Source organism: Paramormyrops kingsleyae, unplaced genomic scaffold, assembly GCF_048594095.1.
Source record: "Paramormyrops kingsleyae isolate MSU_618 unplaced genomic scaffold, PKINGS_0.4 ups364, whole genome shotgun sequence".
NCBI lineage: Eukaryota > Metazoa > Chordata > Actinopteri > Osteoglossiformes > Mormyridae > Paramormyrops > Paramormyrops kingsleyae.
This window is the reverse complement of record NW_027326301.1, coordinates 1-26,436: the sequence shown is the minus strand read 5'-3', so window position 1 is coordinate 26,436 and position 26,436 is coordinate 1. Positions and strand designations below refer to the sequence as shown.

The 26,436-nt window shown below is 42.0% G+C and overlaps 1 protein-coding gene across 2 annotated transcripts; it reads right to left on the bottom strand.

The window, feature by feature from the left end:
- Positions 1-1,238: 1,238 nt before the first annotated feature.
- LOC140587571 (tyrosine-protein kinase Fer-like) lies at positions 1,239-26,430 on the bottom strand. Of its 2 annotated transcripts, none has more exons than XM_072708819.1 (15): positions 25,862-26,430; positions 24,446-24,583; positions 24,160-24,279; positions 23,871-23,993; positions 20,727-20,916; positions 18,099-18,194; positions 17,246-17,449; positions 16,341-16,463; positions 14,155-14,211; positions 13,420-13,535; positions 11,450-11,544; positions 10,911-11,034; positions 8,853-9,007; positions 7,619-7,741; positions 1,239-6,991 (listed from the first exon to the last, which is right to left on the bottom strand). In XM_072708819.1, the coding sequence occupies exons 1-15, from the start codon at positions 25,999-26,001 to the stop codon at positions 6,855-6,857; spliced, it is 1,941 nt and encodes a 646-aa protein (XP_072564920.1). In that variant the 5' UTR covers positions 26,002-26,430; the 3' UTR covers positions 1,239-6,854. The 2 variants fall into 2 exon arrangements, with proteins under 2 accessions (XP_072564920.1, XP_072564921.1); XM_072708820.1 differs by having other exon boundaries at positions 17,246-17,431.
- Positions 26,431-26,436: the final 6 nt, after the last annotated feature.

Genomic DNA, 26,436 nt, shown 5'->3' with positions numbered 1-26,436 from the left:
CCAGTTTGGGGCATGAATACATTTTTATGTTGTTGGATCGGTTTTGCTGTCTGGTGGCTGTACTGTAGTTTCGTCTGGTGTGGGAGTGTGTAGTGAAGTGACTGTCTGACCAAGGACTCGTTTGGGGAAAGCGTGCTCCGCTGGAAGACAAATGTGCCACACGTGATTGCTGAACGCCCCCAAGCTTCCTCCAGTATTATCTTCAGACTTACAATTGTAAAGATACAACGGATCAAACTTACGAAGCTGTGTGTGACTCCTGTTACGGTTTTTACAGTAACCGTTAATCGATACCCTGGATTTGGTTCTGTTTCAGATTTCGGCACAGCTCCACCGTCTGGCAGTGTATTGCGCTGTTTTTAGGCTATGCCTGGCTGTACACACACTTGCCTTGACTTGTTTCATAAAAACGTCACAAGAAATAGGCCTGAACAAGGAGGACTGGTTTCTTGTGGTCTTAGCACTTGGGGGGGGGGGGGGTGTATATAATTTGTAAAGTGCTAAGCAGTGGAATAAAAAAATGCAACCACGTAATGCAAGCCTATCTGCCTTTTTGTCAGGTGCATGGATTGTACAGTGTGTTTAAAAAAAAAAAAAAGTCTTGCATTCCAAAATGTTAACTCTTAAGACATCGCCATATTTGTGTTTAATGCATACTCATTAATAACTAGTCTACAACTGCAGTAAGTGTCGTATTTTTTTTTTCAGTAACTGTAAATGTTCTCATTTTTTACAAATAAGCATGACCAGTTAATTTGTCATTTCCACAGCCTGTTTCCTGAACCTGAACATTAATAAATGGAACAAAGCTTGTATTTTTATGTTAAAATGCAGATGGTTTCCTTTAAATATTTACCCTCATGCTCATTAAAACCTCTTTGGTCGTAATTAAAATGTATTGCTAAATTAAAATTAAGGCTCAATATGTTGACCTCTGTATAGAATCACAGCGTGTATACGGTAAGTGAATTGTAGCGATACGCTATTTGTGTAAGAGGGGTCTGGCATTGAGGTACTTAATTTCATGCATGGTTCCTTAAGGCCACACCCAGACAGTCTATAGCCAAAATGAATCACAGCTATATTTTTTACATGTAAATTGTACTACTACTGTCAATAGCTACTGTATATGCATTTCTGTAGTTAAATTCTGCTTCAAATACACAATCACATATGAAATTCATTAAAAGATTTACCAGTAACTACAGTTTGGTTACTGAAACATGACAAATCACAAATAGTGGCAAATACTTTAATGGATTAACAACAAGAGAAACTGTACAAAGTAATACAAAAGGCTATGAATACAATCTGGGAAAATGTTAAAACAAAGATTTAATTAGTGGTTTCTGATATTGTCCACAATTGTTTTCACTCACAGGCAGGTGATATCAGATGTGTCTGTCAGATTTGAATTTTAAAAGGGACTGAAATACAGCATCAAATCTCAGCAAAACCAATAAGAATAAATCATTATATTCCCCCAAAAGTGATTGTGCCTCTCATTCATCCAACTAGAGCCAGGATGTGCATGTCAAATATTCTTTACTTTGACTGCCCATTCAATTATTAATCACTATGGAGAAAATGAGCAGGAAATTTGACAGCACTAGAAAAGCGTGTAAAAACTATTAGTGTTCTTTTTAAAACGATTAGTATTTAAGAAAAATTACATCTGAAAATAGCTTTAGTATATATTTTATACAATTACATTTTTAAGAAGGCAGCAATGTTTAACAGTGAAGTGTAAGTGAATTGTAACATGGAGTGTAAAAGTGTCAGTATCAACTTGGAATTATCTGCATCAAATTAAGTTACGCTTTTATTTCTGGAAACTAATCCTGAATAACAGCAAGTTGGTGTTTGTGAACCAAGGTGACAAGTCTTAACGAATGTTAGTCTCTAAACGACAATATGGTCATACGTCATCGTTGAGCAACATCAAAGGGCGGTAAAACATGTCAACTACCTTAAATGAAAGCTACGTAACTGCAGTGACTGCCTCGTCACCGAAATGCCTCATTGGCCTGAGAAGCGGTAGTGTGCATGACAAACGTAATGCAGGCACTCCTCTGATGCATGCTTACCCTTAGTGGCCAAAACCAATTTGTTATATCAATGAAATTAACAGTTAAATTATTCTTATAAATACTGTTGTGGCTCTGGACCCAAACAACAAAATTAGTTGCTGGCTTCATATTTCCACAAACCATAATAGGCCGACATTTGTACAATGTACAAAGGTTTTTTTTTTTTTTTTTGCCAAGAATGTTGGGAAAATATATTAAAGGACATTCAGATTCAGCTGGTGTAGGGATCTTATTTTAGGAAGGAAAAAAGCTTAACACTGAAAAACCTTATCAAAATAAACATATGTACATTTTCCCAACCATCAATTTCCCTCAAGAAAAAATGGAATAGTATGGTGACAAGAAGAACCCTTAGAATGAATCTGCATGATGATTAAAGAAAACATAGGCTTAGGGACATAACACACAGGCGCCAGATAAATTTAATAAAAGAAGGGTAATTATGTACATTATTCCTACAATGTCCCAGGTGATATTATGTTTTGCCATCTGGATATCTTAAAAAAAATACCCATGCATTGCACTTAAATCAACAGTGTTTTGTTCACTTTAAATCGGAGGTGTACTACAGTAGGGAAGTAGACCCAAGAGAGAGCTCAACAGAAAGTAACACCTCCCGATTACAGCACAAGAAGCAGGTTTCCATGCTATTTTCCTCTAAACACCCTCCCCCGCAAGGCCCCCCAGCCCGGAACCATCTACTCGATATGCGCATCACACACAGGCGCCGTGCCTTCGGCTGCTGGACCAAGCAGCAGATGCTAGATGTGCCCGTGGGGATCAGGGTGTGAAATGAGACCCCGTTCAGCAGTTCAAATGTCAACGATGAACAAACTCATGGAACAGGTGAGAAATCCCCCCCAAAAGGTGAAATGCTTATGCTGACAGGTCAGTTTCCAGGATATTGGATGCATTATATTTTTCTGAAAATCTTCCTCACCATAAAATACGAGATATAACTGAAGGCCTGTAAAAAGTGCACTCTTACATGAAAGGGTCTCTACCTAGCTTTTCTTTGAATTATTTGGCAACAGGTCCTAAAGTAAGTACTTAATCTCGAACTTAACACAGTAGATCTCAACACAGCTTTGTGGGACCCTGACGGGTCTCTATTACAGTGAATTCAGGAGTCACGACTTATTCAGTACTACGCAAAAGATAACAGACCTACTTATTACAACCATCCAATTTTCACAGCAAAACAACAGCCTGTTTTCTCTTTGCAGTCTCCTGCGTCAACATGGGGGGCGGGGGCGGGGGCGAAGGAGGCTTTCTGCTCCATAAGCCTGCACTCAAAAACTTAATAAAGTAATAAAGTATGCCTCATTGATAGTACAGCACCATTTGATTATTTTTGAGGATGTCACAGGTCTGTAAGTGCATACACGCTACGCTTGTCAAATAAAACTTTGACAAGTTACAGGAGGGACTAAGCTGCTTAAGCATTAATGATTGTCCATATAAACTAAAGTAAGAAAGGCCTGCGAGTCTAAAATCAATGACAAGACTTATTTGGGAAGATTACCATACATGGCGTGATAATATTGCAGGGAATGGCAACAAAACGAAGCGGTGCCAGCTGCATTTTAATCCGTATCAATCCTGGTACAGTATGAACAGAAGTAATTTGGATTAGACTGAATCGGATTAGTGGCCATCAGTGGAATTAGTAGAATAAAATCATTATCAGAACAATCTTGACAATGTAGCTGATGAAGAGTTTAAACAGCATATATAACAGTAGTTATATATTTCCAATATTTATTTTACTGGTGTGAAAGGTGACTTTTGTAAAGCAGTAAAAGCATTTCTGCTGCAAGCAGTAGTGCTTTGAAACTGCATGACTGAGCACTCTGACACAAAGCACCATCTTACCAAAAAGAAAATACGCTATAAACTCTAAAGCAATCTGACAACTCTAATGTTTTACCGAGAACTTTAAAAAATGCCTTTATTTTAAAAACTCAATCGTCACCCAGAAGCCAGCAGAGATATGTCAGACCAGTCGTGACTATCCCAATTCATGGAATCCTTGTGCAAATTCCTGTTATCTACTGTAAGACATTTCACCTGTTAGATCCAATTAACGTTGGTAACCACCATTTTATTCCAAAATAAATAATGCAATTAAAAAAACACCTACATTTGTCTGAAAAACATTGTATGTTAAACAGCACAGCCAGTCAGCAATGCATTCACTGGACGAGTTGCATTTGACGGGATCGTTGCAAGTAAAAAATAATGGTTTCATGCCCTTCTTGTGCTCACAACTTCACAACATAATCGTGGAAGAAAAGAGCACAGCATTTCCGTATACAACTGTAGACATAAATGCTGTACTGGTTAGATTCTTTTATTGTTTAATGGCACTCCCAATGTTATTAGTATGTATTTGGCTGTGATAAATTGGTCAAAGGGTACAGGTACTGTAAAAGTGCTTACAATCAGTATGCTGAGACAGTATGTCAAACATTACACTGCAGACAAGTCACTCTGCATTCACTTCATCTCACTACATCCTTTATTACAAACAGTCCTTGTCGATGTCACCGTCTGATTTTTTTGGACAGTTTAAAGAGAAAACCCATAGTAAAAAAAAAAAAAAAAAAGAAGAGCTGAAACATGACAGAAATCTATTAGGATAACATTTAACCTACATATTTAAAACAAACTACAGGATCTATCATGTTTACACATATACAAATATTTATATTGGCTGCAAAATGTCATTGGCCCCTGACTTATGAAACGTGTGGCGGTAACAGTAAAATGCTCTCCTGTTAGCACACAGACACAATGGATTGTTATTAAATCACTGACTTTAATGCAACATTTCCCTGGCAGCTGAGGTCATTCCTGTATCCATGTTGATATCTTGTATGGCTAAAATGCCTGTCTGCTCTGACTGGGAAACTTTCCGGTATACTCCTAATAGTCGGGAAGTTACTATTTCTGGGGTAATTCCACTAAAAATCCATCACAGGTCGACCTCACTGGTTTGCACTTTTATTTCAGCATACAATCTACATACAGGAGAAACGTTTACAGTGAAATTTCAGCCCTGGGTCACCCACTGGTCTTGAGACCCATGTAAGTGAAACCTTTTTTTGGTTTGTGTTTTCACAGTCCTGCATCTCAAAAAAAGACATTAAAGCGAATGGCTTTTAATAGCTACAGGTTGTATGGCAAATGTGTAGGACATTAGGACTCAGTCCATGTAAAGCTAATTAATTAAATTAGATGTATTGTTTAATCACCCTACAAAAGTCAAATCTTGTCCTTTCAAGCTGCATGCATCAGGGGAAAGTAAAACATCTCCTAAATGATGACGATGATGTTGGCATGCACCCTAAACACTCATTGGAGTTTTACTTACACAAAAATGTTCTGAGGGGAGATGGAAAAATGATTGGTCCAGGGAGATAACCAATCAGATTCTACAGGAGGTGGGTCCAAGAAACTAGAAAAGGCAGGAACAAACCAATCACTAATCTAACTGGTTATCTCTCTGAACCAATCATTGTTCCTTCTGCTCTCAGAAGAGTTTTATGCAAGTAAAATTCCCACAAGCCACCGAACCAAGAAACGTTTACAGTCATTAAATCGGCCAGACAAAACACGTTTTCTATTTACAGCAGGGTGGGATACAACATTTGCATATAATGTCAGAGTAGGATGAGGTGTACAAAACAGACAGGGGAAACACTATCCGTGAGGGAGCTGTTTAAAGCTGAGACAGCCTGGCAAAATAGTTATGCTGTTACCTTCACAGCTGGAATGTACATAAACCAGAATCAAGACACGTCTCCTCAGCTACCGTGACATATTTTAAAATACAAATGATCTCTTTTAACAGACATATCACAGCAGCAAGCCTGTCTGAGTTGTCAGTTTCACCTTGTGTTTCTTCGGATTCTTTTTTTGTCAGTAACTGTGTCTGATGGATATTCACATTTCGGCCAATCCTCAAATGTATCACCTTTTATATCACTCTTCAAAAATGGACATTTTTTTTCAGGATTCCACAGTCCTGACTGTGCAGCATACAAGTCCAAAAATGTAAACTGTAACCAATTCTTCCTACCATAAAACGCATCAGAGCACATTTTGATTTGCATCAGAGCAGACGAGCCTCAAACACCCTCTCCTTCTTTTTTCTTTTCCTGGATGATTTCATGTGCTGCAATAACTTAGTTGCATGAAAGCTGATAGTTTTTTTTAAACATGACAAACACACACAAGACTGTGCCGTGGATTCAAGAAACCTGAATGTAAAGGAGCGCTGTCACGGCTTCTCCGGTACGCTGCCTGGCTGCATGACTCCTTTTCAGGGGGGGGGGGGTGAAGCAGCCAGACCGTGGACTGATCAGTGTTTCAGCAAACCCACTTGATGGGAGATGCAGAGATCAGTTGTACGCAATGTGGCGGGAATGACACAGATCTACCGTGAGATATGAGTGAGGCCCTGTCACCAGGGGGCGCCGCTGCTGGCAGTTGGTACGCTGCAGTATTCGGTAAAAGTACTTATAGTCTGAAGAGCTGAAGGATGGGAAATTCGCAATGAATTCTGGGATATTTGGCAGTATGATGAGTGGGGTGCCCTCTGTGCCCTGACAGGAAAGCAGACGAGTGGGCCGCGGGTTCAGACACGACGTGGCTCCTGGCTGACCATTCGATGGCACAGGGTCGTGGTCATGGGTACGAGGATGCAGGGGGTGGGGGGGTGTGCTCCTAGCCGTCTTGCCATCATCCATTACCCTGCTCCTACTTCTTCTTTATGGTGGCCAGTTCTTTCTGTATGTCGGCGAACTTGGGCCGGTTTTCCGGTTTGTATTCCCAGCATCTCTGCATGATTTTGTAGACCTCCTCAGGGCATTTCTGGGGACAGGACATCCGGTAACCTGCGTGAGCAGAAACACTGTGTCACTGTCACCTGGCATGCACTCACCATGCCTACGGGGCCTTAAATGTCGCCTAAAATGGCAGCGTTTTCTCCTCAGAAAGAATTTTTCAAAGTGGGGTGAATTATTCATCCTGTCAGGGTCACTGCGGTCACAGTTGTTTGTTTGTAATAGACACAAGCAAGTAAACTGTTTAACTGCTTAGCCATTTGAAAATGCAGGAGACAAGATGGTCTACCCGACTTCTGCAGTGAAACCCCAGGTTAATTCTCAAAATGTGTGCAATCATTCTTTGGAAGAGAATAATAATTGCAGAAAAAAGCAAAAGTGAAGAACCTTATGTGTTTAGAAAAATGTTTCTTTTCTTTCCAAAGTGCTGTTTGCTTTACGTTTAAAGCTAATGGAAGATTGCTTATAGATTTAAGCTTTACGCTGGTGTAAAATATATAATGGGTAACACTTTACTTGATGGGGCACAAACACTTAGTAATAACTCAGTTACTACCAAAGTACAAATTATGAACAAATATAGTTGCTACTTGAGATGAAAGATGCATCACAATTTAATGACGAACAAACGTGAGATCAGCATTTTCATCATTTTACACCATGGTCGGTAGCACTCACCCTTCTCCACCTGTTCCCGGGCCTGCTGGTTGGTCATTCCTGGGTAGGGACAGACTCCCAAACTGAATGTTTCCCACAGGAGGATCCCATAGCTCCAGACGTCGCTTTCTGAACTGTATCTCCCTACCGACACAAACAGCCGGATACCCATTTGTTTAGCTACTCACAGGCGACACGGTAGCTTCAGGTATAACGTCAAATTTAATGCGTTTCAGATATAACGCCAAATCAGAACACGCCGTTTTAGTGGCTGAAAAGATAAACTAGCTTTATATCAGGCATAACGATACATGTGCATATAGACATACACAAATGCTCCCCAGGCTACGAAGGGGTTACGTTCTGATAAACCTATCGTAAGGCACAATACACCTAAGCTAACAAGCATCATAGGCTAGCCTATAGGCTATGATATGTGTGTGTGTGTGTGTGTGTGTGTGTGTGTGTGTGTGTGTGTGTATATATATATATATATATATATATATATGCTTTATGTATATGTGTGTGTGTGTGTGTGTGTGTATGTATGTATGTATATACAGTGTATATGTATGCATATATATATTCAGCAGCTGTTCATCCATATACCTAGCATTGTGTATATGTTTTTTTCTTTATATTTTTACTTATATATTTATACAGTTTTAGAAATTGTTTTCTATTGTTTTTATTGTCTATATTGTTCCTATATTGTTATTTTTGCTGATCCTATGGATCCTATTATACTGTCTTTTTTATTATTGCTGCTGTTTCTAAGGAATTTCCCCATTGTGCGATTAATAAAGTCAATCTAATCTAATCTATAGCCTACCTTAAACATGCTTAGAACACTTACATTAGCCTACAGTTGGGCAAAATCATTAACAAAGTCTATTTTATAATAAAGTCTCATGCAATTTATTGAGTCATGTACTGAAAGTGAAAAACAGAATGGGACTGGAATATCCATCTGAAAGTCGAAATATCGTAACAAGGATCATCGTAAACTCGGGAACCGTCTGCAAATTATGTTTACTTTCTTATGTTTGCCTTCTTATTGCTGTTATTGGGAACTGAACCAGTATGTCTGCCTTGAATTCCCTCCCAAAATCTTTACCCAACACCTATTTGCACTAACCTGAAATACTACATAACATAATACTACAGAACAATTAAACATTGTAAATGCTCTAGCCAGTGGGAGGCGATCAGATGTTACCTGTGCAATAACAACACATCACAACCTTGGCATTACCGTAATTTAACGCCTCAGGTGCAGTCCACTTGATGGGAATCTGCTTTAAGCCTGACGAGGAGTAAATCCCATCATCTTCCTGTCTCGACATCCCAAAATCACTGATCTTCAGGAGGTTGCTGTCTCCCACTAGACAGTTCCTTGCAGCGAGGTCCCTGCAGAGAGATCGATGGCCACAATGTAATTTCGGCTCTGTAAAAATCACCTCTGAAGTGACAAAGAGGGACTGTCAACCACTGAGGGCAAGGACAGAAGCGAACAGCCTGCAGGACTCATGAAGGAGCTAATACTGCTAATAAAGGCATTTTTTCAGGTTAATAATGATGACTTTTAAGCATATGGTCAGTGCACAGGTCTTCAAACTATGCTCAAAATTTGAGTATTTATTTATTGAGCAGATGCTTTGATGTAAAACACTATGCATTTTTTTTTTTGAGAAAGGAGGGACAGACAGTCCCTGGAGTGATTGGGGGTAAAGGGCCTCGCTCAGGGGCCCAACGGTGGAACCAGCGACCTTCCAATCATAGGCACAGCAACCCAACCCATACACTGCCCACAATAATATTACCAAATCGCTCGGAGGATTTGTCCAGAGCAACGGGATAACAACACAGTGCTTTGTAGAAAGATTATTTTCTGAGAGATAAAGGTAACAGACATGTAAAACAGATGCCACTCATACATGAGCGAGTGGCTGCTTTTAATATCATTATTCATGCTGATGAAGGCAAAAATCGCACAACAAATCTGCCGCTTTAAGGCTTAACGGGGCAGTGCTCATATCAAGGTACTTTAATTATAACCATGAACTCTGTGTATGTTTGTGTGTGAAGGTACTCTCCTGCCCACAACAGTGACAGATGATGGATGACAGATGAACCATTTGGCCAAAACCCAAAGATCAAAAGGGTTAAGATCATATTGCTGCACTCAAATCTTCCCAATGCCAATCTCTAGAACATACACACAGACACGACAGAAAACAAGGCCTTGTGTTTATCCAACTGTATAACAGTCACTGAAAAAGATGCATCACATTCACATCTGATCTATTAAATGCCTACACAGCTCCCTATTATAAAATAAGCACTGCTTAGAATATCCCAGATGGCAGACTTTTTTTTTTTTTTTTTAAGAGGCACCACCACCAAGATCTCAAGGTCACACCCTGCCCGTCGCTTCACTGTTGGCTTTTACCCAAATACCTCAAGACCAAATTTTGGCTCGAAAACATGCATTACAACATTAAAACATTCAATATCCTTACGGGATGAAATCCATCACGCTGACATTCGATTAAACATTCCCGAAGGTTACCGGAACATTTCAAGCTGAACCTGATGCCCTTAGAACCCGAAAAGCATTTTAGGTTAAAACGCGTCAAGCTGTCGCCTCGACGGCGAGCACAGGTGAGTCACCAGAAAGCTCCCGTCAAACTACCAACCTGACCAGGGACCACTTATATGCTTCAGACTAAAGAAATTACCGTTTCTGTAGTTTTACGAAGAGACGCCTAATAAAGCCTCAAATGCTAAAACCTTCAAAATGAGACATTGATTTAGGCAAAAACCGAGAGTTTACAGTGACCCTGGGAGTCTTCAATGCAGATTTTCTATAAAATATTCTATAAAATATAAAAGTATAATAATATTAGACTATAAAATATCCTGTTTTCACACTGGCTTTTTATTCTTGCCGTCCGTTATTATCTTACACAGCTATTTTCCCCCCGCAAATGTTCAGACCATGCAGTTGAGCTGAAGATCAACAGAACAAGTCAGAAAGTCAGTCAGTCCGCAAATTTTCTGTACCCACTTAAACCTCCTGTGCTGGTTCAGGGGGCCTGGAGACTATGCTGGAAGCTACAAGCAGAAATATTCGGAATTGTCATAAAAGACGAGCTTGGCTTGGATATTTTCCTCCACAACCGGTTACCGAGTGGTGCTAATAATGCCAGTGTCACAACTATGTACTGTATCTTTGCATGTTGTGAGAAACAACTGAAAATAGGGTTGCTATATAAAACATTGCTAAGTTCTCTGTAATGACTCACGATACCTATGGATGCAGTTCTTCAGTTCCAGGTACGCCATCCCTGCAGCGGCGTCTAAAGCGAACTTCACCAGCTGTTTCGTTTTCAAGTCTTCCTTCTTCTTACGCAAAAATGACAGGAAGTCGCCCCCTAGTGAGAGAACGTGGAATTTATCGTCACTACATATGCGTGCAACATTTGCCATTTGGAGATTTTTTAATGTAGAAGACCATATACTAATCTGACAACTTTTAAAACCTCCTGCATGACTAAATTTAATACATTTAGATTGTACCACATGCGTACCAACCGCATAATCATATTTTGACAGGCAGACAGGCTTGCGAGAGCAAACTCATTATGCTAACGGGTTGTACTAATTAAATCAGCCAAATACTCTTTCAATAACATTCGTGTTTAATAAGCTATACAGCACCATCCTCTCCATGCTAATGCTGTGCCTTGCCTGCTTCGCCTTTGGATTACATCCCCTGCCACTACTCACTCACCTGCCGAGGGATTAGCACTTTTCATTTGGGGGAGAGTTACAGTGTGCTGGAGGTACCTGGAACGAGCTCCATGACGATGTAAATTGGCTGCCGCTGCGTGCAGACACCGATCAGCTTCACGATGTTCGGATGATCATACTGCTTAAGGATCCTGTTTTAAAAATATATATAAAAACAAATAAGAATAATAAACAATGCTGAGCTATTACAAACAACGTTGTAGCCAAAACTACAGACAATGGTGGTGCATGCTGCTACTCAAAACATGCATTTGTGTTCTGCTAACCATCTAGCTATGACTTTACACGCTATTTAAGTTTTGAAACATTGTGTGTGTGTGTGTGTGTGTGTGTGTGTGTGTGAGTGAGTGAGAGTGAGTGTGTGTGTGTGGGGGGGTAACTTCTTCAGTGGGGCCAGAAACGACAAATCTGCACCTGTCTACAAAAAGTGTGCGGCCCAGCGGGTCAGGACTCTGACTTGATGGTGGCCCATTTGAATCCCAGTGTCGGCAGAATGATGTCACCATTGTTCCAGGAGCACTGGATGTTGGCTGTGCTGTGACCCCCAAACTTCACTCTCAGCTATCTGTGTGTCTCATGGAGAGCGGGATGTGGAAGGGCAAAAGAATTCCTCACTACTTGATGAGGTGTTTCTGTGGCTTTCCTTTGGGGTTTGATGGACTAGCAATGGTTTTTATGGTTTTGGGCCACTGCCACTAGGGTTAGCATGCATCTGGCTTTTCCCTGACACATCTTGGGCACAAATTTTCAATATACAGAAGCCACTCAGTATCATCATGCAGCATTTTTTTTTTGAGGAAGCTACTCAGGAAGTTGATGATAAGAAGGCCTATGATGTCATCTACTTAGATTTCCAAAAGGATTTTGATGTTGTCCCCCACAACAGGCTCTCACTTAAACTCAAAGCGACAGGTATTTTAGGAACTGTAGCAACCTGGATTGATAACTGGTTAACAGATAGGAAGCAGCGAGTAGTTATTAGAAGCACAATGTCACAGTGGGCCTGCGTTCATAGTAGGGCACCGCAGGGTTCAATTTTAGGACACCTATTGTTCCTAATTTACATAAATGATATAGACACCAATATATACAGTAAACTGGTGAAATTTGCAGGTGACACCAAGGTGGGTGGTGTAGCAGATACTGAACTAGCGGCTCAGCAGCTACAGCGGGATCTTGATTTAATTAGTGACTGGGCCGATACCTGGCAGATGAAATTTAACATAGACAAATGTAAGGTACTCCATGTAGGGAGCAGAAATATAAAGTACAGGTATTTTATGGGACCAACTGAAATAAAGGTAGCTGATTATGAGAAAGACCTTGGTGTGTATGTTGATGCTCATTCTCATTCTCATTCTCGCCAGTGTGGGGAAGCAATAAAAAAGGCCAATAGGATGTTGGGGTATATCTCCAGGTGTGTGGAGTTTAAGTCAAGGGAGGTAATGCTAAGATTATACAATTCCTTGGTGAGACCTCACCTAGAATATTGTGTGCAGGTTTGGTCACCATATCTTAAAAAGGACATTGCGGCCTTAGAAAAGGTGCAGCGTAGGGCCACAAGAATAATTCCTGGTCTTAGAGGAATGTCATACGAGGAAAGGTTAGTTGAGCTAAATCTGTTCAGCCTCAAGCAAAGGAGACTGAGGGGTTTGAGGGCTGATTCTAACAGGTTTGGATGCTGTTCAACCAAATACAGTAGTTACTTCAGCATTAGTTCAAATACAAGAACTCGTGGCCATAGGTGGAAATTAGCGGGAGAACATTTCAAACTGGATTTAAGGAAGCACTTCTTTACACAGCGTGTAGTCAGAGTATGGAATAGTCTTCCTGATAACATAGTGCAAGCTGAATCCTTGGGTTCCTTTAAATCAGAGCTAGAAAAGATTTTAACAACTCTGAGCTATTAGTTAAGTTCTCCCCAAGGGAGCTCGATGGGCCGAATGGCCTCCTCTCATTTGTATAGTTCTTATGTTCTAAATGCTTGTACAAGTACAAACACACACCTGGCTTCGGACAGGAACTTGATCTTCAGCTCCTGGGGCAGGTCCTCCTTACAGGTCTTCACCGCCACGGGAGTTTTGTCCTTCAGCGTCCCTTTGAATACTTCTCCAAAGTTCCCCTAAGAACACCGCCACAATTTAAAAAAAGATACCATGAGGAATCTTGCATGATAAAGCAAACTACAACATGTAATGTACCATGTGAACATTGTGCCATGCAAAATGTGTGTCTTTTATTCAGAACAACCAAAAAGGTTCCTATAAAACCCATAAAAGTACAACTGAAAACAGGGGGCCCAGAGTCTATCCAGGGAACAACGGGTGCAGGCAGGAACCAACACACCACAGGGCGCACTCACTCACACAGCCACACTCACATGCACACAACTACAGGGCCAATTTAGATACACCAGTCACCCTACCCTGCACGCTTTTGGACTGTGGGAGGAAATCAGAGCCCCTGGCGAAAACCCATGTGAACACAGGGAGAGCGTGCGAACTCCACACAGAAAGGACCTGGGATCAAACCCAGGACCTTCTTGCTGTGAGGCAGCAGTGCTAACAACTGCAACACTGTGCTGCCCCTTTTTACATTTATTTATTTAAAAAACAGATACAGGCAATACAATTTATCAACACATACGTTTAAATTTACTTAAATTGATGCTTTTATTGATATAACAATTTTGTTACTTGTACAGTGTTTGGTCTTTATAGGATTGAGATGAAGGTCAATACCTTCCCCAGAAGCTCTCCCAATATGACGTCTTCGTGATTCAGTATCCACTTCTTGTCCTGAAGAAGACCAAATGAACCCAACATGAATACAGGACTCTCACTGGAGAGCTCACTGGGGGGCTTAGTGATGTCTATACTGTGTTTGTGCCAGTATTCCCAAAACATTTATACATTCATCATGTAATTCAAACTAACATCCCCACCTAACCAATTAAACCACCATAAATATGGATACTGGCTGCTACGGAAGTGCCTGCCATGCCGATCTCATTAGACCAGTAAACGCAGCGTTTCTGGAGCCCGCCATCTGTGCGAATCGCGCTAATCTGACAGCGTTAGCATTCACTCTGCTAGCAATGTCTCGTAAAAAATGTGCCATTACTAACACAGGACTGCATAAAATTAAGGAATGTGACACGCTAGCTACAGAGATTACAGCTAGCTAACTTAGCACCCTCACAAGTTGATTCACACGCACGTCAACATATGATAAAATTAACTTTGTTGATCATGGGAGGAAATTCTTTCGCATACAGCACCAAGGTACACAAAGTGCAGACAGACAAACAGAGAGCAGAGCATGATTCAGCGAAAGACAGGACATAGTGTAGACAAGTACAGTAGGTGCTCTAGGTAACGAGCATGTGTGTGCCAAGTGTGTCGAGATCCAAGCCCTGTGCTCATAACGGACTGTGTACGAATGGGACGGAGTGGCGTGGCAGAGGAGGAGGCACGTTTCAAAACACAGCTACCGCGCACACCGTTCTCTCCAGCTGGTAACAATATACGCTACGGCTTCTGAAAATCAAAGGCTCCTGTGGAACAAAATCCAATGGCCAAAGCCTACAGTGAGGCCTATTCATCTGAGAACAAGCTCGGGGAATTTGGAGAAACTCCGGTTTGGAGAAAAGCTAAGAACCATCTCAAGGGCAAAGTCACGTTCATGAACGAGAGATAATGCATGCTTTAAAATAATCAAAAAACGGAGACAGAATCAGACCATTAGTCCCATGGGTTACAAATAAAAGTTACTGGTGTGTTTTGAAATCCACAGTAGAGGGATGCATTTGGAAGGAGAGAACCAGTGCTTTGGAGGAGAATCCAGAGCGAGGCATCACTTTGGGAATCCTCTATCTATATTGTTACTTTGCCAACAGGTTGAGATTAAATATGATTTAGTCCCATGTATGACTTCCCCCTATAGATATTTTCTTGCCAGTAGCATTTGTTGGAATCTTAATAATTACAAAAATGTGAAGTTCACGATCGGAGACATTTTCTCAGGATTCTCTGGCGGGCAAAAGGCATAATCTTAGACCACAGAGTTCACGCCGCCTTCTGTCCCACTGCATGTCGTGGCCCTGAGATTTGGAAGAATGACACTTTGCAGGAACTTCCAAAGACTTTGAATACACATGCCCCCCCAGATTTTGCTAGACTTTTTTTCTTTCTAAATAATTTGTAGATAAAGTCTCATGATTTGGGAGGGTTGGGAAGTATGGCACAGAAAACTTGTGTCTGTGTATTCATTTTTTGTTTAATCATTTAATACAAAGACCAAGTTTGTGCCTGATATCAAACAAGGATATTTTTGCAAAAGTCAGTGATGTGGTGCAATTTCAACGTGTTACTTCAGAAACTGCTGCCAACATAATTAATTTTTCAACATTTTTGACTCAATTAAGGCAAGAGGATTTGTTGCGGGAATAACAAATAACTAATTTACCCGACAGGCTTTTACAATTAATAATACAGATTTCCAGTGATTACAGGAATTATGACATTGACATTATGCCATGATATTATGAGAGCCCATTTCTGCATAAAAAATATCCCACCAGTACCTACAAAGATTACTCTCATACTTGGATGAGCTTTTAGGGAAATATATATATTTATTTTAAAATATAAATTCCCTGAGATTTGGAGAAATCGTACGTGTGATGTTCTTGGTTGTGTCTTACAGTGCAAGTGACTTAATAAAAAAGAAGGTATAAAAAGAAAAAAGTATTTTAAAAGAGCAATGCCTTTCTATAGAGGGCAGGAATCGAAGATGAAACGTATTATTTCATTTTATTGACGCACCCTAAGGTTATGGATTATTGAAAAATGACACTTCAGTGGCATAACGCAGCAATGCAGACACAGGCCACTGTCCGTAACCAGGGAAAATCACAGTGTTTTACCTTGACAACCGGGTTCAGGAGGACCACGCCCGATTTCTTGGTGATGACTTGCTTGGATGTGTAATGATGTTCTATAAGCTGAGGGATTGTGGGGAATCCGGTGCCTTCGAAACGGTACTGATTCTACGGAGGAGGAGAAAATGCAGGTGTCAGCAGGACTATTTCTACATTTTACAAACCTCTTTTGCTTCTGCATATCATCCAACAGCAGATGTTCATGAATCACACAGTACTGCTGAAGGGGAGAGTGCTGGATTTTATTAGCATTGTATCTATTTTTTAATCTTGACACTTAGCAAGCCTAATCACATTTCTAATATATATCGTAAAAGGCAACGGAAACAAATGCTACAATTAATTAGGGATAGCTAGGTATGGAGACACTGAGATCGGCCTAATGTTAACTTAGGAGCTAACGTTTTTTTAATTGCTTCACTAGATAAGTGTGTGCTCAACAGCACTAAGGTGCAGCGTACACCATCTAACACCTGAGTGATTTATCACGCTGGTTTAGGTCAGTGTTTCCCAATCTGGTCCTCGGGGACTCTCCAGACGGTCCACAGTTTTGCTCCCTCCCTGCTCCCTGCCGGACAGTCTGTAGACCAGGGGTCTCCAACTCCGGTCCTGGAGAGCTACTATCCAGTAGGTTTTCTGTCCCACTTGGCTTCTGATGAACCACACCTGCTCCTGGTATTTACCTGAGAACAGCTGTGGCTCATTAGAAGCCGGGTATGATAGAAAACCTACTGGACGGTAGCTCTCCAGGACCGGAGTTGGAGACCCCTGCTGTAGACTGACTGGAGGTCTCCAAGGACCAGCTTGAGAAATGCTGGTGTCAGTTACCATGGAAACGGCAGTGCCTAACTTCCACCCCACAACGGGAATATCGGCGGGAAAATGCTCACGTCAGCGAACTGGATGATGAAGTGGCGCCGCTGTGTGTCAGAGAAGACGGAGAGCACGTACTCCCCGGGCTTGCCATGGCTCTCCCGCACCAGGAAGTCACCCTGCTGCTTCAGGAGCTCCTGCGCCTCGACCCTGGGAATGGCGCCGTGGTACCACTCCTGCTCGCTCAGAGGCTTGTCGCTCGTCTGTATCACGTCAAAGAACTGGAAGATATCACCGCATGCAAGGGGCTCAGGGACACTCACTGCCCACCTGCCTCCACCGGGGAGCCTAACGGAAACTTTACAAGCAAGCTCTCTCACTTTCGGCCATCCCACAATGGAAATGTAGAACTGCTGAATTTTATTTTCATTTTTAATAAAAACACTAGCAAACTCAAAATTAGGCTTATCTGGTATTATGGTAATACAGTATACTAAGGTACTGTGGGCATACCTCAGTATTTAAAATCCTTGGCAACAAAATTAACAGAGCGGAACAAAAATAAATTGCCTCCACGCTCAGCAAATTTTTATCGCTTTTCAAAATATGGGAATAGCATCACTTTTGAAAATACTGTCAAAATCCCATATACCACAGTATAATGTATGCCGTTATGAAAAATAAGATACCATGAAGGCTATTCAAAATGAAACTTTTTTTATATACCTTATCAAGTCAATTACAGATAGAGAACTTTCAGAGGATTTTTAGGAAGATATACTACTACAAATGCAATGCAAAAAATGTCCCACGTGAGGCAACAATAGGCATAGTGCTAGATTGGTATAAAATATATGTAAAAAAGACTGCACACTGCTCAGGGCCAAGGGAGTTGTAAGCAGCGAGTTTCACAGGCAGAGAGACACTCACTGAAGACGTGCCCAGGACCGACTTCGGGGAGCGAATGATGCCGGCGATGGAGAGGCGCAACGTGTCGAATTTTGACACGCGGTCTTTGCCTTTGTCCTGCAGGAAGGGAGCAGAGCAGGCAGGGTGATGCATGCGAAACCACTGAAGCGAGTCTGTCAAAGGCTGCAGTTACTGAAAGCTCAGTGCTGCCGATTCAGGCCTCTCCTCTTACTGGTCTTGGGAAACTAGCTATTAATAAAGCAAAAGAGGAAAATGAAAAACTGTCACCCAGTATGGTCAACCATTACCATAACTATACATCATCCAGCATCACCGTAACTGTAACTGACTGTAACACTAACCTTCAGGTGACAGAGCTCTAGATGGCAGAGTGACACTGCTGCATTGTTCTCTTTTGTTATATCCGAAGGGAATTTGATCCGAAAGAAATCATACCAGAAACGTCATAAAAAACACATCTTAAAAATAACCTATTAAACTGATCCGGTGATGTCAAGAAATGTGTATATTTGGAAAAATAACTCCACAGAGACATATCTGCCCTGTGCTAAACAAGCAATTAAAAAGCATGACTCTTTTTCCACATATCATGGCCACAAACACAGTAAGACGCCCCCTGCTGGTTTCGCCTTCAACACCTCTAAAGCCACATGAGCTTGTCAGGTCCGAGGTTGGGGAGCAGGGGGCTGGAGGTCACATGACATGGAATGATGATAATGATAGAGAATGACTGCTGCTAGGTATAGACTGAGAGCCTGTGCACTGACTTCCATGACAGGTTTATCCCCATCTCCACTCTGCTTTCAGAGGACCTGAATCCCAGAGGTTTGCCCCCCCCCCCCCCCCCCCCGCGTTAATAAAAAACAACCACTACACTGGGGGGGGGGGGCTGAGGGCCCCGAAGGGCCCCCTTGGCTGCATCTTGGCAGTAACAGTGATCAAATTCTAAACAGGGTCTTGAGAAACTGTGGACCTTCCTGACATTTTCCATTATTCACTCAGAACAGCCACAGGTTGCTGTAAACCAGACAAGGATGCAAACAGAGAGGCCCAGAGCTGGGATATTGCCCTCGTTTCCAAGCTGCATAAGTGAACGCGTCAAGCTTTGGAAGAAAATTTGTTGTAGTTTTCGGTTAATAATAATTTGTCAAGTTCACGTCCTACTCAAGGGCTTTCCCCGCAGGAAAACTAACGTTAAAACTCCCTTCCACATTTAATTTAAGCTATTTTAGTGTTTAATTAGCAGCCCAGAGCACTTTCAGGCACAGGCTGCCCCGCCAGTACAGAAACGCCCAGTAGCTCAGTCTGGGAATCTAACATAAAAAAAATCTCTTATATTAATTATTTAAAATGCTTTTCCCCAAATCTGCTACAAAATAACATATTCCACCCAAAAGAAAGGTGGGGACCATCTTGCTGGAAAGATTATTTAATTTTTTTAATTGTAGTAATGTTTTCAGGTTTTTAGAATGTTTAGAATATGGTGCATTTTATTGGCATATTTGGAGATACTTTCTAATCACCCCTAAACAGCACAGAAACTATAATCAATTACAATGGATATTAGAAAACATTTGTGAGTCACATAATCATTTTGAATCAACACTAGAACCGCAAAACACTAAAACAGATGGATTAATTAAAGGAGTTAAGTAACATTATCCTTTAATTTTCAAGTTATTCTGAGATTTAATCCCTGAAAAATACACCCTGCAGTTGATTATGCAAAGACAATTACATATAAAAAACAAATCATTTTTAACATGAAGATTGATTGAGAGTGGTACACTAGCCCCCACGCCTCTACAGATCGTGAGCTCTGACTGGGCCAGCAGTTACTGAACATCAATACAGAGATTTAAGAGTCAAACTGAAAAAAAATCTGAAAATGAGGAGTAGGTCCACACTGCCCCCTGTTGCCAATACTAAATATGGCAACTACAACCCTCTTAGACATTAGTATTGCAATAACTAGGACCAGGAAGTGAAGTACATTTAATACATTTTTCATGTACAAACAAATTTCATTGCTTTCACAATAGCTTGTGCTATTTAAAACTATTTCAACCCGACAGAAACATGACCAGCATTACGTAAATGCATGTGTACATTTAAACTATAATTTTAAGATCCACCCACCCATTATCTGAAACGGCTTAATCCCAACTGGGGTCGCGGGAGGTACCGGAGCCTATCCCGGGAACAATGGGCGCAGGCGTGAACCAACCCTGGGCAGCCGCCAACACACCGCAGGGTGCACACACTCACAGGGCCAAGTTAGACTCACCAATCAACCTATCCTGCACGCTTATGGACTGTGGGAGGAAACCAGAGCCCCCGGCGAAAACCTATGGGGGTGAACACGGGGAGAGCGTGCAAACTCCACACAGAAAGGACCCGGGACTGAACCCAGGACCTTCTTGCTGTGAGGCAGCAGTGCCGCCCCCCTAATATTAATCTAAATATCCTGTGAAAAGTTCCCATCAAGTTAGAATGTTTTTATCCTTGAAGGATAATTATATGATGAGAGGTCAAAAATGGAGTTCTGAGCACCAGAAAGTAGAACCCGAATGACAGCAGGTGTATTCCCATCAGAGAGCAGCAGGGGGCGTCGGGTGGCCCGCTCACCATGGAGTTGACGGAGCGCGCGTCTTCCTCATAGTTGACGACGGGCGGTGGCTCCTTGCCCTCGTTCTCCTGCATCTTCTGCTGCAGCAGCTCCTTCTGCGCTGTTAGCTTGGCCTCACTGCAGCGCAGCAGCTGCACCGTCTGCCGGAGCTCCTCTAGCGCTTGCTTCTGGCCCAGGAGCAGCACCGCGCTGCCGGGGAGACGACGGGTCAGCGAGCCACACTCCGAGAACTGCCTCCCCTCACCGTCTCCGAATCGTGCGCCTCTATACCTTCTGTACTTTCCTGTGGCCATGATGCGGCAGAAAGGCCTGAGCCAGTGACCCAGGTCGCTAATATATGGTGTGTAAGCACACATTCCCACTAGACGGCATCTTGTCTCCATAGGTGCTGAGGCTGGAGTCAGCAACCAGTTCACCAGTAAGTAGTGCGTAAGCACACATTCCCACTAGAGGGCGCCCTGTCTTTGTAGGCGCTTTAGCTGCATACACATCACAGTCCACAGAAGAAGAATTCCGGTCATCATATCTGTCAATACGACATTGTGACCATGGGAACTCATGGGATCAGAAACTGGATGATGGTTAATAATAGGGTGATTAATTACAATAAAGGCTATAAAGGGGCATTACAGAAAGGGGTACCAGGACTTACCCCCCCACAGGTAAATACACATTTATATACTAACATTTTATATCACAGATGATATGGTTAGGGAGAAAATGCACTGAATCTAACCCTAAACACACAGACACAGACACACACACAGACAGACAGAGACATGGACATCCCTCCCGGCACTGCCATTACACGCTTCATTTAATTCACACACCTTACATCCATTCAAACCTGGTTTTAGCTCTCAACAACTAATACAATGTAGGAGACAAAAAGCTTGCTCCACATCATTCCTCATCTCCAGAGAAGAGACAGAATGTGTGATGCAAGACCAGATGTTCCAGAAAGCACCACTGGCTTCATACCAACTCGAATAGCTCATCAACTCTTATGATTATCAAAAACGGGGACCTCATACCATAGATGCAGCACTCTAAGTAACTAAACAAAATTACTATGGATAAATATGAATATACCTTGGATACAAAAATGGAAACAATATACCAAAATACAAAATGCTAAAGGAAAGTGTGTTTGGCTTTTGGCTACAGGGTCTGCAGCGTGTCTGTGGGAATGAAGTGAAGATTACTGCGTGTATTAGCAGCTCAGAGGCCTGACAGAAGTATACGTAGCCAGGTTAGGTACCCCCGTGCGTTACAGCAATCAGCCAGTCACATGGCTACGACCGAATACGTAAATGGGTGCATGAGGTACACCTGCTGCTCAGCTAGGAACAGCTAAGAAGCCTGACCTGAAGCCTAGCTCAAACTTTCCTCTTTCTGCGTGCACTTTTGTGCGCTTTCGGCCTGGGGACGGTCGTCCGCATGGCAGCTTGTGTTCATACTGTGGATACGGATGGTTGCCGTCGGCACATGCGTAGTGCAATGATATTCCTCCAGACCAGCAGAGGACAGATGTCGTCTCTAAGGTCTGAATGAAGCTTATGCAAAAATCAGGATGACATGCAGTTTATAACCCCAAGTCTTCTCGACTTTCTAAAACAATAAAAACATAACTTTATTTTGTAAAACTACTTAATTGATGTCTGCTTTGTCTCACAAAGAATTTGGAGTAACTATGTTTAATATATACTATTTACCTCTGCTGGATCATGTTTCTCACTGAAAGCACTATTGGATTCTTGTGAAAAAGTGTGATTTGCATAGAAATCAATAATAAGCAAGACAAAGGTGGAATATACAGAGCCCCTGAGAGGTCAGGTTGGGAAAATATTTTTTTTAATAGTCAGAGGTGCATATTTCAGGTCCAGAAAGTAAAAATCCAGACCAAGATTTTGTTTCAACCAACCAGTTGAGCATAAACAGTTACAGTCATAGAGTACTCAACTCGTTGGTTGAAACAAAATCTTTTTACTTTCTGGACCTGAAATGTCCACCCCTGTTAATAGTTTTGCGTTCCCACTGCACTTGCCCACTTACTACTTGCTGCAACGCAAAGGCAAGAATAAACCTACATGATGTTTGTGCGTGCACTTCATGTTCAACAGCCCAGCTGTCTTGTTTACAGTTACTGGTGGTGAATAGACACAGTGTCACTATCAATAAATACATATAAAACATACATATGAAAGTTACATGGTGCCCCATAGTTTAATGCATAAAGCAAACTTAACTGGTCTGTATCATTTAGGTTATAGTTATTAGTTGATTCATTCTATGTTTTTTTCTTTAAACAGACAGAGTAGCTACAATTATTATTAGTAACGGAAAACTATTGCGATGGATCGCAATTTTTAAAATTTAAAATATATTTTTTTAAATCTCATCCTGATCTCTTAGGGGCTCCAGAGTAATATATCATTAATTGTGAAGAAATATTTCACATGTGCAGTCGACGCCTATAGTTCCTGCTATACATGAAAATCTGGACACACTGACCGCAGCCGTTTGCCACCAAACACTGATGATGATATTTACATCACGTCCCTTTGTCCGAAACTGAAAGCGCACATGGAAAAGTTAAGTGTGAATTGGCCTTAGGTGATTTCAAACGTGGTGCGATGGCTGATGCCAGGCATGGTGGTACCAGCATCTCAGAAACAGCCGCCCTCTTGAGATTCTCACACATGGTGTGATAAACCAAAAACAGCCAAAAGCAGCTTTGTGGCTGAAACCACGTTATTACTAGGTCAGAGGAGAGTGACCAGACTCGTTACAACTAACAGGAAGGCCACAAGTGCAAAAATAATAGCTCAGTATCACGGTGGTGTGCAGAAAGGCAACTATGAACAAAGAACTCATCAACCCCCAAAGTGCTTCTAGAGATAAAGAAGGTATTATGCGGTACTAAATAGGGAGTAAGTGTCCAAACAAGCATCTAAAATTAAGCCTTGTGTAAAATGAAATCCTGGATTAATTTTTATCCTGGGTTTACTAATGGATTACTCTGGAGACTGCACCTGAGTCTACAAACTAACATTAACCCAGAGGATGACCACTGGAATGAGATTTTCATCAAAAACATGACCCAAAGCCGGCAACTGCAGAGAAGAAAAAAAATGACATACTCTGACTTCTTCTCGCAAGTCTTGGCAGACTCCTCGATCTTACTCTCCAGGTCCTGCATGAGGTCCTCTTTGGTGTGGAGGCTCTGCTGTGTGAGGACCAGCTCATCAGACGTGGACTTCAACCTGACGAAAGGCCACCCTCAGTTACCCTCTGAGCGGGATCTTTTTATACCTCACATGCTGTTTCTGAAATTCAAAGGCTTTTGAAAAGAGTCTTATGAAAATAACTAGGGAAGTGAATTACCACACATCGTGTAGTACCTTAAGGTATTAAATCATACAGACTTACACAGCTTGTAAGCTGTCTGCCGTTAAATTGTTCCACTGAATCTCATTGGCGTGGAGATTCTCGGTTTCCTCTAATAGCGACACGTCGAATTCAACACAGGGCTCTTTGATCTCTTGAGACCTGGAGGAAAATGTACAAGGCTCATTTTATTTCACTTGCGAGAAATAGGCCATTACTACAGCGAAAACATAAAGATGCAAAAGTGAAAGAAATATCTTTAGGCAGTGGGCAACGGGTTTAGAGGCCAAGATTAATCCAAGTTAACCAGCTTCTCACGCAGTGGTACCTGTGAGTTTCGATGAAGTTATCATACTCTGATGACGGGTCTATCTGTTCTATGGACGTGTGAATCTCTTTATGCACCTTGACGATTTCGTCAGATAAGAGGCTGGTGATTTCACTGTATTCCTCCAGAACTGCCTTCCTGGAGAGCAGAGAGACAGCATCGCCATCAAACAGAATGCCCATTCAAATCTTAGCTCAAAAACCACAACAGTGTCTCGTCGAAAATACAAATATTAGTTCTGTTTCAGTGGGTTGCAGAAAGGATTAAGAGAAAGATGCACTGTTCCAGAAATTTTCAAATGGTTAAAGCGGGTACATTTTGGGATGCCAGCAACCAAAGCAGGTAAACATGGCTGAGCACGAGCAACATTTGATGTTTGATGAAGGATAGAGTACAGTGTGCTACGAACAAGGCAAACAGCGTAAATTACTCTCAACCCTGTACATACACTCATACGCAAGCAACCAGATGTAGGCAGTGCTTCACAATATAAAATGAAGCCAAACCGATTTCTGCTGACCCTACATATCCTACCTCATCACAGCAATACAGTCCAGAAGAAAAGCTATTTTTTGGCAATTAGATTTAGATTTTCAAAAGGCTTAAACTGTCTAAACAGAACCTACGCTATGGTGATCTTCATGAATTTGCTGTTTTCATACAGTCTGTCGAACGTGTTGGACCAAAAATTCACATTAGTCCCTTGGGAGGCATCAGACATGCCACCAGATGACCATTTAACAAATCAACTAATTTTTGGATTTATAATTAGTCACGTGTGCTAGCTATGATCTTCTGATGGTCAGCAGCTATTTACTTAGATTTTGAAACATCCGAGGGGGGGGGGGGCGGTAGGACTTTTAGAGTCATAGGAAGAAGGCGACACACTTATTACTGTGCTGATCCTTTTGCACTCAGGGGTGATTGTACCATAACAGCTGTGTTACGTATGGTACAGCATGACAAATTATCTATGGCTCACTCAGCATGTACAATTAAGTGACTTAACGTGAAATATATTAAGCAGATCAATTTTTTGCACAGCACAGATCAGCTAAGGATCAGATGTCTTCTAGAGAGAGGGATGATTTCACAGTGGCCCATAAGAACGGGGAACGGAAATGAATAATCCTTCACAGGAAATCAAAAACCAGTAAATCAAGGGCTACACTCAAAATCAGGAGTTATTGAGACCCGCCCAGTTCCTGAAACGACAGACTGACAGGTCTCGTTAGGGACACACGTCATTTCATAACTTAATCTACCTACCGTCTGTGACAAACCAATCCACATAATGAGCCAGACAAGAATGTACTTGTATAACATGAAGACATTTGCTGCCAGCTGGCTTCCGACAGGCCAATCCCAAACGGCGGGGAGGGCGGGGGAAGCCGACGGGGAGGGCGGCCCACTCACAGCGCACTGATCATCTCCTCCTGCATCTTCTGCAGCGAGTCCAGCAGTAGCGGCAGCGTGCTGTCATGGTACTGCTCCTGCTGCAGCTGCGCGCTCCTCACTGCCAGCACGTACTGGTTGTGCAGATTGTGCAGCTTCATGGTCGCTTTATCATAGCGCTCCCGTGCCTTCTCCGGCTCCTTACCTGCGGAGATGCACGGTTGTCAGGACCTTCTCCGTGGTCAGGTGGCCGTCAGGAGTCTCTCTACAGTCATACTGTCACTCAAGACCCTCTCCGCGTCGGGCGGAAGTTAGAACCCTCTCCGCGGTCAGGCCAAATGACGATTAATGCAGCCATAGTCCAAAAGACAGACTCCTTACAGAAATCAAAGTAACTGCTTCTCTCCGGTCATACAAGTTCTCTGCACCAATGACAGTCAAGGTAATCAAGGTAATCACAGCCCCACTAACAGACTCCTTAGAGAAACACAGACCATATTTTATCTTTCTGTATCTTTCTGTCACATTATGTTTCAGCACTGTGCTAACATGTCATATCAGCTATAATGTAATATTCATTGAGTTGTAATGTCATT

Bases quoted from the DNA above. Each gene is read 5' to 3' on its own strand.
- LOC140587571 (XM_072708819.1), bottom strand. From the start codon at position 26,001: ATGAAGCTGCACAATCTGCACAACCAGTACGTGCTGGCAGTGAGGAGC. The intron at 23,994-24,159 runs GTAAGTCTGTAT...GCCTTTCGTCAG, and splicing joins GCAGACAGCTTACAAGCTGT to GTTGAAGTCCACGTCTGATG. The intron at 9,008-10,910 runs GTATCGTGAGTC...ATCTCTCTGCAG, and splicing joins CTGAAGAACTGCATCCATAG to GGACCTCGCTGCAAGGAACT.